The sequence below is a fragment of the Chlamydotis macqueenii genome, chromosome 5, assembly GCF_036417535.1.
Source record: "Chlamydotis macqueenii isolate bChlMac1 chromosome 5, bChlMac1.mat, whole genome shotgun sequence".
Classification (NCBI taxonomy): Eukaryota; Metazoa; Chordata; class Aves; order Otidiformes; family Otididae; genus Chlamydotis; species Chlamydotis macqueenii.
Window position 1 is genome coordinate 6,953,895 of NC_141560.1, and position 14,262 is coordinate 6,968,156.

Consider the following 14,262-nt stretch of genomic DNA (forward strand, 5'->3'; position numbering starts at 1 on the left):
GGTGCTGACAGATGTTCTGACAGGGTTTCAGATCCATCTTCAACACAACCGAATTTTTGTCTGTGGTTGGTGTTTGTGCCCTTCTCGCACACTCATGCTCCTTCCCCTCTCCAGCTGAAAGCCTTGCCGTTGGGGCCGGGTAAGTGTTTCCTGCCCAGAGGCAAGGGAGAGGTGGTGTCATCCCACACACATGGCTGCTCTGCTGCTTCTGAGGCTCAGCCAGTTTTGCTGAAGTGCCCCTTCTCCTCTTGCTAAGCCTTAGCATCGTTTCTAAGGCCTTGTTTCCAGGAGACCGTGTGAGCAGCTAAGCTAGTTCAGCGCTTGCTGAGTGTATCTGATGTACCTTTGTTCTGATCTGGGGGGTTCCCAGCTTGAGATCTCCTATATGTTTCTGGTCATACAGTCAGCCTAGCAGAGAGCACTGTTAGGATATAGTGAGAACTTCTGCGTTAATGTTTCCACATCCTTTTTCCTCCCCAGCCCAGTTTAAGAAACTGGAGGGTTCATACTTCTCTCCCATCTCTTCTTCAGATCCTGCAGGAGATGCTGTATGGCCCTGATGTAGACTGGTGGGCCATGGGTGTGCTGCTGTATGAGATGCTGTGCGGCCACGCGCCCTTTGAGGCAGAGAACGAGGACGACCTCTTCGAGGCCATTCTGAATGACGAAGTTGTCTACCCAACGTGGCTCCAGCAGGACGCAGTGGCAATCCTCAAAGCAGTGAGTTCCTTCGGACGTTTGTGTGCTTTCTATCCTGGCTTTCTTCAGCCTAAGTCTAGCAAAAGAAAACAGAGCTGGGGTATGGGCGCTCAGAAATCGCGGTTACTCTGACCCTGATCCTTTTCTTATCTTGGATTGAAAGGTAAACAAAAAAAAAAATAATCCTGCCACACTTAGGTGTGTTTGCATAGTTATGTCCTTTATACGGTTCAGCAGCCAACTTGGCAAGCAAAGTGTGTGCCTGTCTGTATGTCTGGGCATTCCCCTGCTGACTTAATGATTTACAGCATATGGTCGTCTTCCAGAACAGAAGCTGCAGGTATGCACACTGTTTAATCAGTAGTGACCGTATGCTTTCCATGCAACTGGAGTGGCAAAGAAGTGAAGTCTCCATGATAATCCTTCCTTCTGACTGTTGGTAATATCCGCCTTCCCCCAGGGATTGCCGTCTATATACATACAATGACAGGTTTTTGAGTTTTGTGTGTTTGGGACAAAAAAAAAGTGGCTGTACAGCAAACAGTTTGAGGACAGCTGTTGCTGGGCACACTTAGCTGTTGTTCTTCCATGTGTTCCTGAATTTTCCCAGGAGCTGTCTTATCCATGTGCCTCGCATCTTTGCCTGTGACATGAGAATGAAGCTTTTTAAGATTTTGGGCTGTGCGTATACAAACAGTGCCCAGTGCACTGGAACTCTCTGGCTTTACTGTAATGAATCAGAAGATGATTAAATGACAAGGGTGTTAACCTAGGAATCAGGAGATGTAACTTGGCTCTTCTGCTACTGACTTCTTCCTGCCCCTGAGCAAATCACTTAACATCTCTAAGCACCCTTTGGAGAAAGGAGGATCAGAGTATTTCTTTTCCTTGCAAAAGGACTGTGAACAAAGATGCATTTAAGACTGGATACTACTAACTATTGGGTAATAGAGGGCCAAAGAAATAGTTGGATAAGATAGTAATTTATGATAACTTGTGGAGCACTGACTCAAAGAAATGGGTTCATGAATGATGGGACCATTTAAAGGAAAGAGGAGAGTTTGTTTTCATCAGATCTTTAGCAGCCAGAATCTGGAAGTTTTCTGCTGAAAGGTTTCTGTTGGATATGAACTGAGCAATTACTTTCTGTAGCTGAAAAGGCATCTCATAAATTCCACAGAAATCAACTAAGAATAAAACCCACTTCTTGAGGAGGCAAAGGGTTGTGCTTTGAAATCACAGGTTGTGCTCGGGAGGGATCATTTGTCGTGCTGAAGGCCCTTTTGGGTTTTGGAAATAACCTGCAGCGTATTTAAAATAAAAAATGTGAAGTTCAAACTTACTGCAGCTTCTGGAGCAGCATTCATGTTGTTGGGTTGGGACTCTTGAGTGCCTGAGCCAATTCCTCTTCTGCAGTGACAGGCAATGGCAGAGTGGATTTGTTGCGGGTATCTTGCGTAAGTATGAGATCGAGGTAAAATGTGGTCAGATAGATGCTCATCCTAACAGGAATTTCAGGGTGTAATAGAATATTATTTGTGTTTTAGCCTCTTGATGAAATGCTTATTTTCCTAATTCTGATAGGAACCTCGTAGAAACTGCAAGCTGCAGTCACACCAGGCTGCCCGTGTTCAGAGCCCAGCTTTTAACAGCAGGTGATTAACAGGCAAGCAGCGTGATGAGAAGCACTGGAGAAAGGGCCAGAATTGAGGAGGGAGATAAGAATTTAAATAGAGATCGACTGGCTGGTTACTTGCTTGAAAAAGGTCTCTTCTCCAGCCACTCTGCTTGTCTGCTCTATCATGTTACTGGTGATACCCAAATGAAAACAAAATTGCCTCTCTAAATGCACACGCTTTGCTCAAGAGAAGCATTACGCTGTCAAGAGATGTCTGTTTTGGGGAAAAGGCTGAAATTCAGGGCATTAATCAGGAGCCTTGTGATTAACTAGTGGGAAGTTGCCACTGAAATTTTTACTGGACCTTCAGTTCTTCAATGTTTCTGTTCCCTGGGTGGCTGCTACCTGGAGGTGACTTTTGCATTTTTACAGAACTGAAGATAGTTGGGTACAGCCTGAATTTCTGCAACCTCATAGCAGCTGCTTTTGAGTTCAAGAGTTGTTCACTAGAAAAACTCCTCATTTCCTCTTCCCTTTCATAGGCTGAGCTTTTAGAGGCATCAGAGCATGGTGGCTTTAACGGGAAGGAAACGTCCTGTCATGAGATTGTCTGGGGCTCTAGATTAAAATAGATAAACCCCACACACTTTGATTTCTTTTGAATGATAACAAATGTGGTCACTGCTGAGTTATATTTGCAGTGTACTGATAACGTTTAGTCGGTATTTTTAGTTGTCAGTATAACACAGAGTGGTGAACCTGGCTTTTTTGTTCCTTTGTGGCTATTTTATGAAGCCAGACAGTTGATTTTCTAGCTGCTAAACATGTAATTTTTTTTTTCCTCACAGACTTCTGATGCTAATGTTATTTCTCTCAGATAAAACATTATTACTACTGTGTTTATCTCCAATAAGTGAGCTTGAACTCACTGATTTACAGCTGTGACAGTGCCTTCTAACCCATGATATTAAGAGCTCTGAAAAATCAGAGCACTCTACTACTGCAGGGACATAAATGATTATAAGTAATTACATGGCATGGGAAGCCTATGGAAGACCAGGGAATTAAGCCAGGGGTCTCTTGTATTGCAGGATAAGGTCTTAATATGTATTGCAGGATAAGGTCTTAATAGCCTTAATAACTGGATTATCCCCTCACTAAAGTTCTGGCCTCTAACCTTGAACAGGACTAGTGAGAATTCGCTTAGTCTTGAGTGGTGCAAAGCTCTGAAAGGAGAATCAAATTCTTCTGCCAGGAAGATACAATTAGATCTAGGTGCTTAGAGATGCTCTACAAATGGATATATCTAGGTTTAGAAAGCACTTGATCCGTTTGTCTTCATGAAGAGCTTCATTATAAACAAGGATAATATGTTTTAGGACGCATTTCATGAATGCTGCTGTTTTGTTTTGCTTTCCTTTAACATAATTGTGCTTCACCAATTTCCCCCTATCAGAAACCATCTGATTTCTGAAGGTTACATCCTGTTTGTCTTTGCAGTTTCCTGATAATGATCAAAATACGTCCTTAGGACCTCATTTAGGTCACTGGGTGTTCCTGGCATGTTTTTGATACTAAGGAAAACAAAAAGCAATCTCAATGCCCTGAGACCTTGTTTAGAATTGAAAGCAGAAACATTTGTGCTCTTAAAAAATAACTTTTTATCTATTTCCCTTTTTAATGTGGTTTTTTTTTTTTTTTTGTCCTTGATATTTTCCCTCAAGAGCTGGGGAAAGAGTAAGACAGAGCTAACTCAGTGTAGATCAGCAGAATTTTGGTGGAGTGAATACCAGAGGAAGGAAGTAGAAAATCTCACTCGTGTACCGTGCCCTGTCTGAGCGTGTCACTGGGGAATTTAGGTATTGATGGTTCAGGTCAGGCGAAGAGGACTCAAACTGAGGTCTCCCCTGCTTGTGTGAGCAAGTCAAACCAGGCATGGATTTGCTTGTGGGAGTAAAAAAAATGCAGAAAAGGATGCTGCTGGATGGATTCAGACCGCTTCAGCTCATTCTAAATTTAAGTTTTGCTTTGATTTTGATTCCCCAAAAAAAGTTTTCTCCATAGCCCTACTTGAATGCAGTCATAAGGAGTTTATGCCAGAGGGGCTATGGAGTCTGTGTCTGTAAAAGAAATTCTTTCAAATACTCTTTGCTGTCAGCTGACAGAGTAGTCACCAGTGTCTGATGATGAAGAGACTCTGAAAGAGAAACTTTGTGAGCTTGCAGAGACTGCCGCACCATATCTTTTAAGGTGAGAGTGCAGCTGGAGTTTGCTTTGTTACAGCATGTTGATGTTCTGAATTTGTAGATTGTCACTAGCAAAAAGCGCTTGAGCAAAGAGAGTGGCTTTCCAGGCAGCCAGAGGCTTTTTGGAATTCAGCTGAGCGAACTGCAAAATGAAATACAATCCTCTTGTTTCCCATAAGCAGGGTGGTATTTTGGCAGCGCGTTTCACTCACTTCATGTATGGCTTTCTCAAATGCAATCCCATCACGCTGTCTTGCTGACAGTCAGGCTTAGTTGGAGGGGAGAACGAAGCGACACAGTGAAAATCAGGGCTCAAAAGTCTGTGGCGTAATGGGAAGCAAATTCAGAGGTAAAGCTGCAGGGATTTTCCTTTCCAAGTCTGGTTTCAGATGAGGAGAGAAGGACTAAACCTATTGAGTTGCTCGATGGACTGATGATCTGAAGTAGCAACAGCTGGCCCAAAGGCCTGGAAACTTGGATGAGCAATTGCAGCTCAGGTATTTTCACTCTCAGAGGTAGGTAACAGCAGGGGCTAGAAAGCAGTGTCTCCTCAGGGAGGTGTTGGCATTGCTCTGCCTGCTGCACCCCAGATTTCTGAACTCCTGTCACACAGGAGTGTGGAGCTGAGTCTGTGGAAGCTGATGGTGTCTCTTGGCATATTTGTGCCAACCTCCAAGCTTAATGTGAGCTTTAAAAATCTTCTGGCCCAGCTGAAATGCTCCTTCCAAAAGCAAGGCTTGGGCAGCCTTGCCTGTAGCTGTATATTTTGGGGATACAAGCGAGACTAAAGCCTGTTCTCCCTCCAAATGGTTAAAAACATGCATTTCGAAGAAAACACTACTGGAGTTAAGAGACTGGGCAAAAATGGTTATGTCCCCCTCCAAGTGGTTTTCGCGTGAAAAATAAACACCAGGCAAGAAAAGAGGAAGGTGCAGAGGAAATTGGCTGTGGTTTTAGCAGCTTGCACTCCCGCCCAGCACAGGTGGGACAGCACGGAGGAATCCAAATGCCGGCGGATTAGTGCAAAGAGTGAGAGGGATTGGAAGGTGAGGGAGTTCAGCTGAGAGCAAACATGACCCGTATCTCGGAGAAAAATGACGTCAGCAATACAGTGCCAAGGATGCAAAAGAAAAACTCAAAGTTAATCTGTTTTCCTAGAGAACAATAACTTGGAAGTGATGCTGACTCGAAAGGCAAATACTCTGGTTTAGTGAACTTTCTGCTGCTTCGTGTCACTGAGTTCCCTTCCCCCCTCCCTGGTGCTTTCTCCACCCCGACAACACCACTGAAGTCTAACACACACACCCCGCCACCTCCCCAACCTCCTTTAGACTTTGCTCTTGCAGACTTGCTTAAAATCCCCTTTGCTCTGCCACGTTAACATCAAGGGGCTATTGTGTCTGGGAATTAGTGCTTCAAACTCAGCCGCGGCAATAAATGATGCTCTGTGGGTCAGCAGGAGCCAGGTCCTGCTCTGGTGACCTGTGCTTCACGGACGGAGCGCAAGGTGAGGGAGTTGGGATTTCCTTCCCAGCTTCTGCGAGCGGGCAGCAGGGAGCTTGCCTGGCTCTTGGGAGCAGCGGGAGGAGGATTGATTAAATGTGCCACAGTTTAAATCCAACCCCTTTGCCTCCAGACAGCCCTGCAGCCTGATTAAGAAGTCAGAAAAGCCCTGATTTAGGAAGAAAAAGCCTCTTCTCTCATTCCTGTGAGCCCATGTCACAGACTAAAACCCAGAAACTAGGGATTTTCAGTTAGTTCCGTAGGTTTTTTGATTTTTTTTTTTTTTTTGTACACACACAGCAATATTCAATACTGAGGTCTCGTCAGCCGAGTAACTTACTCCTCTTTGCTGGGAGGCAGCACACACGGGTTTTTCTGGAGAGCAAGAAAAGGGCTCAGGAATGTCACAGTGCAGAGGGCAATCAGCCACTTTATCTTCAGCGGGAGAGAGGTATGAGGGCCCTTCCGCAACGCCTTGGCCAATTTTCATCTTGTTCATTAAAAAAGCCACTCCAAACTTTTTACAGAAGTTTGTCATTCCTTTGCTGCCCAGAAGAGCGAATATGAAGCCGCTGTAGGTCCCTCAGTCGCTCAGGTGACCATCAGGCACGAGAGGCTTCCCCATAAGGTACTGCAATGAGTAGTGTATTGCTCCACCAGCAATTTATCTTGTGTTGACGGGGGGAAGCCTGTGGATATTATCTCAAAATGTGGCCCCAGTTCAAACAAGAGGTTAAGTTAGAGGGCACCAAAGGTGAATTGTAGAAATGCTTTCTGTATCCATATGCATACATAGTGAATAATTTAGGTAGCATTTAGGAAAGTGTGTGTATGTTAGGGTTTTCTTCTTCCCTAAATTTGCAGGTGATACTAGATGAGGAAAAACTAAATTTGAAGTTTACTCTCCTCCACCCCTCCCTCTGGTGAAAAGAAGCAGCGTTTCCCATCATTTCTCAGGAATTCTAAGTGATGGCTGCTAATGAGAGATAAATTTGATTATTATGTTTGTTTGTGTGAGATAAAGCCAGGACCTGCTGGGGAGTACAGGGTTTGGGAGGTTATTTCTTGCCATTCCAAAGAAATTTTGAGGAACTTCTAATATCCTGCGTGGTCAGAGGACAAGGCAGTGCAGTCAGGCTGGATGTAGGATAACGTCCCCAGCAAAGCCCTTGGAGACTTGGGCTGAGAAGAAAGAAGATTGGAGAGATACAGAAAAGAAGTTTCCCTAGGGCGCTCCACCCAAGCCCAGCTGAAGGAGAAAAAGCAAAGTGAACACTGAGCTGTGCTGCAGGAGGAGTAAACTACCCATCCTAAAGGGATGCCACCACGATTGCTCAAACCCTTGGTGAGGACCCCTTTTGCATGTGCTGTGGCTTATTTTCAGAAAGGCTTTCTGGATGGTGAGCACTCCGTGCTGAACCAGACTGGCCCCGCCGCTGCGAGCAACTTGAAAATGCCATGAATGAGAGGAGGCAGAGGGCCAGAGTTTTCACAGCAGAAAGGCTTAGAGGCAGATTTTTTAAGATAATCAAAGCAAACAGTTTGTGGTGACAGAGGAGTGGAGGGGAGAGGCTGGTTTTGGACTATTGGCAAGGATGTCTAAGTTCAGGAGAGATGTGGATGGTCCAAGGGTGAGGTCTTCTGAACTGTTCTTTGGAGAAATTTATTCTTTTCATGTGCTGCACTTGTTCAGGGTTCAACATCCCTGGATACTGGGAGGTCAGAACTAACTCTCATCAGCTCTGGTACTGCAGTAGGTGTCTGCATCCTCCCTGCACGCTACAGCAAGCAACCCATGAGTCAAAATACCCAGGCTGTGCTTTGCTTGGCACATCCAAGTGCAATGTGTATGTGGCTCCTGCTGCCTTTGTGCCTTTTCCCTAAGTCCTGGGTGGTCAGTTTGGCTGCCATGTGAGCTGAACCAAACCCCCGTGTTTGTGCTCCCCGGTCCTCTCCTGAACGCTTACAAGGTGTGAAACAAGGATGCTGGTGGTGCAAGGTTGCCTACGTTTCCTTTACGTCACTCTGCCCAAGGCCCGTGTCTCTCCTTTGGACTTTCCTCTTATAGATCCAGGCCAGGTTCTTTCTTTCCAACAGACAGAAAAAGGCAGATAATCTGTTTCAGATGCAGGGCTGGAACAGCCAGAATGAGCTTGTTTCTGAATGAACCATATGCTGGGAGTATTTCTTAGACAAAGATTAAAAGGAAAAGGAACAACACAATGGTGGCCCACTGAAATCAAAGAGGGAACTAGATGAGCTCACTGCTTTATCCTCAGAGCTGAGGAGCCTAACAAAGGCAGATATTAAAAATGCCTTCAAATATGCCAATAAATTATTCTCCTTGGCATCTCCTCAGGCTTGGCAGGCTCCATAAATCCTCTTGCACAGTTTGATTAAGCTTTGGCTGTCAGAGTCAGGCCAATATTTGAATTTCTCTGTGAAACTCTATGCCGGATCTGTGTAAATGTTTTCTTTTTCTTTATTTTTTGTTTTAGAAATGCTTTCATCTTGCATTTCCTGGTTGGCTCCAGAGCCTCTGTGGCAAAAGCAGGACTTGGGAGCCTGTCTTTTCCCAAGTGAGAAGGAGTTCTGCAGTTTTAAATGATCTCTGATTTAGACCATTTTTGCCATAAACATCCACTGGGGTGAAGTGACAAGGCTGTGCTCCACCACAGATTGCCTTCTTACCTCTTTTGCCCGAGCTTGCATATCCTTCTCTGTAACATGCTGCCTCTTAGTCTTTGCCTCCTAATTCCCAAACAGCAAACAGCTTTCCCCAGTGATTTTAATCTCTTCTGTTGCTTGATCGCATCCCTTTCTGGAGCGCTCCTGTTACCCACAGTAAGAGTCCCATACTTCTGAATATTTCACTGTGAAAGAAGACTAAAGCCATGTCTATATTGCTTGCCAAGGCCAAATTAATCTTGAAGTAGTCATTAGGTCTTTTACCTTTCCCTTTCCAATAGGCTGAAATTAGCTTCTTGTTTAAGTCAGCAGTGTGCAGGCTCAGATTTGCTTTGCAACAAAAGCTCCTAACCCTGCCTATTGTAATCCCAGGTGTGACTCATCTTCCTCTTTCCTGCCAGAGATGGGGGAAAAAAAGTGAAGGAGCATTCATTGTGCTGACTCAGTCTTCCCCGTATTCTTTTTTCCTAGATGCTCGGGAAGAAGTGATTGCCGTGGCCAAGCCCCAAACTTGTGGCCTGGGCTCACTTCTCAGCTCTGCTGCAGATAAACAGCACCATTATAGATGCTCAAAGGCATTTTGGTGAAGTCCATTTAGATCTAATCTTGGGGAATGGTCCAAGGATTCCCTTGAGAACCTGGGTCCGACCTGGAGGTGGGAATGGTTGCTGAATGCTGGGACCAGCTCTTGCTGTGCAGCCCCCAGTGGAGTGGGCCAGTCCATCTAACTGGGAGGTGTCAGCACTGTCTGAGCTATTCAGGGCTGTAGGTCTTACTCGTCCTTCCAGCTTTGACCTTTCTGACCTGTTGTGTCTTTTCAGAAACTTTAAAATTAAAAGAATCGAAATATAACTGAGACCACAAAAAAAACCTCCTTTGAAGTATTTTCCTGTGATTTTTTTTTTTTTCTTAATTGGCCTTTACAGGTTTGTCTGGGGCACTTCAGTCCCCTTTGTACTTGACCCTATGTAAACAGGCCACCCAGGGTTGTGTAGTAGATTCCCAGGTCCTCCTGACAAGACTGTCAGCGAAGGATTAATTGTTTTCCTGTGCAACCCCAGGGAGATTTTACCATTGCTTAGAATGAGAGTGGGATCATGCACCCAGTCTGTTAATAAGTGTGATGCTCATTCTCCCTCCACGTTTGTGTTACTCTGATTGATGTATTGATTTAGCAATTGACCTGCATATGCCCGTGTTGATTCTATAGTCCAACTGGGGTAACTGAAAAACAGCAGCCAGAGGTTGATGCTGTCTGAGCAGCCCGTGCAGCCGATGACCCACGTGGGAAATGGAGTTGACTCATCAGTTTTGAAAACACAGACTTCTGGACTAAAACCTATGTTAAATATTCCATATATCTAATGACTAAAGTTAATTTCTGTTTATTGTTATTTATTACAGGACTAGCAAAGGCAGAAGTGTCAAAAAGGACTAGCTGTCATCAAGGTCAATACGCATTTGATAATTGTGGCTTTTTCATTCTGCATTAGTGTTGATGAGCTATTTCTTGATAAGTGGGGAGAGGCAGGGAAACAGGCAGATTTCAGCACAGCAAGGAAGTTTGTAGCTATTGGATGACATTTTAATTCCCATATTTTGGGCCAAGTGATAGTCAGCAAAGTTACATCAGTTTACACTGCCAGGAATTTGGAGCCACTTGTCCCACAAGTGAGTTGCTCCATCTACCTTGGTTTATTTTGCTGGTCTCTCTTGCTCAGCACTGTTTGCAATGCAGTTAATCCTTCTTCTTCTCTCGAGCTTTCATTGGGCAGCATTAAGCAGCCATTTCTGCACTGGGGGAAGTGAGATCAAATTTATCTGTTTAATGTCCCTGGCACTGATGTTTTGTCCTTCTTGCCTGCAGCTAGCACATTGGACATGTGACTGCTGTCGTGCTTAGTGTTACAGTCTTCTGGCTTTTAGGAGCAGGGCTGAAGACTGGGTTTTACCTCCCTTCCCATTCCTTTTCTATCTGGGAAAAGAAATAATTGAGATCTCCCACTCTCTCTTCCTCCCATCCTTCCTTAAAATGCTTTCAGGGCAGTCTTGTACTTGTGAGCCCTGGTGCTGTGCTCACTGGACCTTCTCTGGTCTGCAGGATTTCACCTGCCCACACTTTTGTGTAGCCAGAACCCCAGCATGGGGGTAGAATGGATGGGTCATCTTCTGGTTCAGCACCACAATGAGTTGTGCTGGTGTATGCATTGCGACTTCTAGCAATCGATCCTGCACTGGGTTTGGATTAGGAAGCCGAAATACCACATGGCCTCTAATGGATGCAGTCAAAGCAAATCCCCAGTGTAAAATGGAGGCAGCACTCGTGAGAGCCACAGTGACTCCAAGTCCTGTTCTCAGCAGCACAGTCTTCACTGAGGGTCAGCAGGACTCGGGCTTCTGAGTGCCTGGCTCTCATCTGCAGCCGAATTGCTGCCTTTTAAGTTGCCAGGCACCAGCTGAGCTGCCGTAAGTGCGAGGACTTCCATGGGAGAGCTCTCCGACCACCCTGCTCTCAGGGCTGTTGAGTCTTCACCTGAAAACTCTTCAATAGGGCCTGTTGTGCCAGGACAAGGGGTAATGATTTCAAAATAGAGGGAGGTAGATTTAGATTAGATATTAGAAAAAAATTTTTTACCGTGAGGGTAGTAGAACACTGGCACAGGTTGCCCAGAGAGGTGGTGGATGCCCCATCCCTGGAAACATTCAAGGCCAGGCTGGACGGGGCTCTGAGCAACCTGATCTGGTTGGAGATGTCCCTGCTCCTTGCAGGGGGGTTGGACTAGATGGGCTTTAAATGTCCCTTCCAACCCAAACCATTCTGTGATTCTATGAAATCAGGCTCCCTTGGTGCCTGTAACCCACTCGTGTGTCTGAGCCCTGGATCACTCTTGTATGGGGAAGCAAGGCACGCTTGCCAGCATCACCCCAGCAGGACTGTGGTGGAAGGTGATGGGAGCCTTGCCCAAGAGAGCAAAAGACAAGACTGGCTCAGAATGAGCAGCTTTTTTATTTAAAAAAAAAAAAAAAGGTAAGAAAGAAAAAAAAACCGTCTCTCTGCTATGCTAATGCCTCCTGGCTTCCCGTCATTAAAAATAATTCAGACATTAACAGACGGAGCCATAGAGCCATCTTTCTTCTCTTTGTTTAGGGGTGGATGAAGGCTAATGAAACCCAAACTGCCGGTTTGTTTGCCTTACGTAATGGGCGGCCAAACTGTTTCCAGCAACTGCAGCGTTCACTGGAGAGGTTCATGGAGGGAAGCCTTAATTAGAGTAATTGCTCTATTTATATAACGATTCCCTTTTGTCTGAGATCAAATAGATCTTTGAGAAATCTTATTTCCTTTTGAGTTAATTTCTGCCCTGTTAGTTTAGCTCATGAATCTTAATGAAGATGAGTGTGTTGAGTATCTCCCCATCTCCCCGCTCTCCCTCATTACTAGAAGGGAGACTGGGGGGCATTAATCTCCTGCTCTGCTGCTGCTTTTCACTTCGGTAGCAACATGAGAGAAACACGAACAGGCAGGAAACGTTAATACCGTGAACAGGGAAATCTTGCTTGCCTTCAATGGTTTGGGCTTGACTGTTGTATGGATGCAATCCTGAATCGGGGTCCTCTGAGGCATGTGGTGTGACAGAGAGGAGGTAGGACTGAGGGTCTGCCATCCGATCATGACATCAAGCCTTGGGCTCCTGGCAAAATAAAGGGATTAATTTCTCTGGGTCTCCGTTCCCCGCCTGTAAGATGGGGGAGAGCCTCCGTCTCTGCTGTGCACTTGCATTTGAAAGATGAGCTGCTCAGGGGCACAGGCTTTCTCTTCCAACGTAAATGTACCCTGCCCAGGCCAACAGAGTCCTGATGGGAGCTGGTGTGTTTGAAACTTTTTTTTAATATGAGAAATAATGATTCTTTCTCATCTAGATGGCTGTCAATGTGAAGGGAATGGTTGAGCAGAAAGTTATATTCCTCTTCCTGAAGTGCATTGCTTCTGTGAAGGGGTCTGGGCTTGTTTGTGTTTTCCTAGAATGTGATGCAATTTCACATAATTTAGTCACTGTGATATTACTCGCAAAATTAATTATCCTGATGCAGATAGCACATACACGAGTTATGTAAAAACCCATCAGGAATTTCAGCACTGAGAAAGGGAACTTCTAAATTCAAGGAAATTAATGCTTGGAAACATCTGTTTTGCGCACGCACCCCTTCACCGGCTTCCAGGCCGTTAGAGTGATTTGCAGACTCAGCCTCTTGAGACAGAAGTCGCAAGGCTGCCTGTGAGCAGCACCAGTACAGCCTTGCTCAGCAGGCTGGGCAACGTTGAGCCCTTCCCAGCGTGGTCCGAGCCGTGTCGTGGGTGAAGGGGAGGACCGGCATGGGTCCCCTGCGCTCCCTCACCTGCTTGCAGGCTGAGCTCTCAGGGCGGACACAGATTTTTCCCAGTGGTTGGCACTGCTACATCTGCATTTTTTCCTTGTAACTTCACGGGCCCTCTGTAGACTAATCTCCAGCTTTGAATTTCTTGTCATGGCTTGCTGCGTTTTCTTTCAGTAAATGTTTTCAAATGATTTTGTGAAGTCATGTTTTTGGCTCATTCCAGCTGCTGGTTTTGGCTGCGGTGCTGCTGAGAGGGTTAGCTGAGGTCAGCGAGAGCCTCGCCGGAGTTTGCTGCTCGGCAGACTGGTGTAGCCCAAAGAGACCCAGTCTGTGGGTGCTCCCAAGGGGCTCTTTACACTGGGAGTGGGATAATTCCCCATGGTTCAATGAGATCAAAGAGCAATGGCTTGATGGCTTGGTTCAAGTTTGATAGTCTTGCTGTTGGTTTTGCTGGGAGGGATCTTGGATTTGGGTGATTACATGTTTCTTTTTGCTCAGGAACATCTCTGGTTTGCCTTGTTACTGTTACTGGCAATCTTCTTTCTCTGTTTCTTTGCTGAGCTCTGTGTGCTAGAGGTTGAGATCCATGCTGGATGATGAATTATCATGCAAAATTAGAGACACTCAACAAACACTCAGAAATGACATTTTGCCATGAAAAACTTTCTGCTGAACATCTTCTCTCATCGCCTGCAAAAACATTGGAGGGTTGTACTCGGAAGGACACGCAGGGCTATCCAATCTGAGAGGCAAGAGTCCGACTCTGACCTTCCCATGGATGCCAGGAGCAGCCAGCGCTTTGTAAGACATTTTCCAGCTGTTTCTGAACGCAGCCAAAGGGATCAGGTGAAAGATGAGCTGCACTTCTGAAAACCTTTCCCCTGTGCAGCCTGCATGTGTGCAGAGGGCAGTGTCTGTGTGCTCTGGGCGTTCAGCTTTACCCCTCCCGCTGCAGAATTGCCTCTTATGTGGTCAGAGATACGGGTATGGGCTCAGAAATTCCAAGTTGTTTGTTTGGTTTGCTAGAAGTGCCGTCAGATAGCAGAGGCAGCATGAGACAAGCCATGAGATGCTACCCTGCGGCAGCAGAGAAATGTCAATGCTGCCTAAGGCAAAGAGAGAGAAAAAGAG

General features: G+C 45.6%; 1 protein-coding gene across 1 annotated transcript in view; it reads left to right on the forward strand.

Moving 5' to 3' along the window:
• PRKCH (protein kinase C eta) overlaps positions 1 to 14,262 on the forward strand; it is a 119,634-nt gene that overhangs the window by 99,063 nt on the left and 6,309 nt on the right. The window contains exon 12 of the mRNA XM_086748192.1: positions 532 to 720. Coding sequence (XP_086604318.1) covers positions 532 to 720 — 189 coding nt within the window. The remainder of the gene's footprint in view (positions 1 to 531; positions 721 to 14,262) is intronic.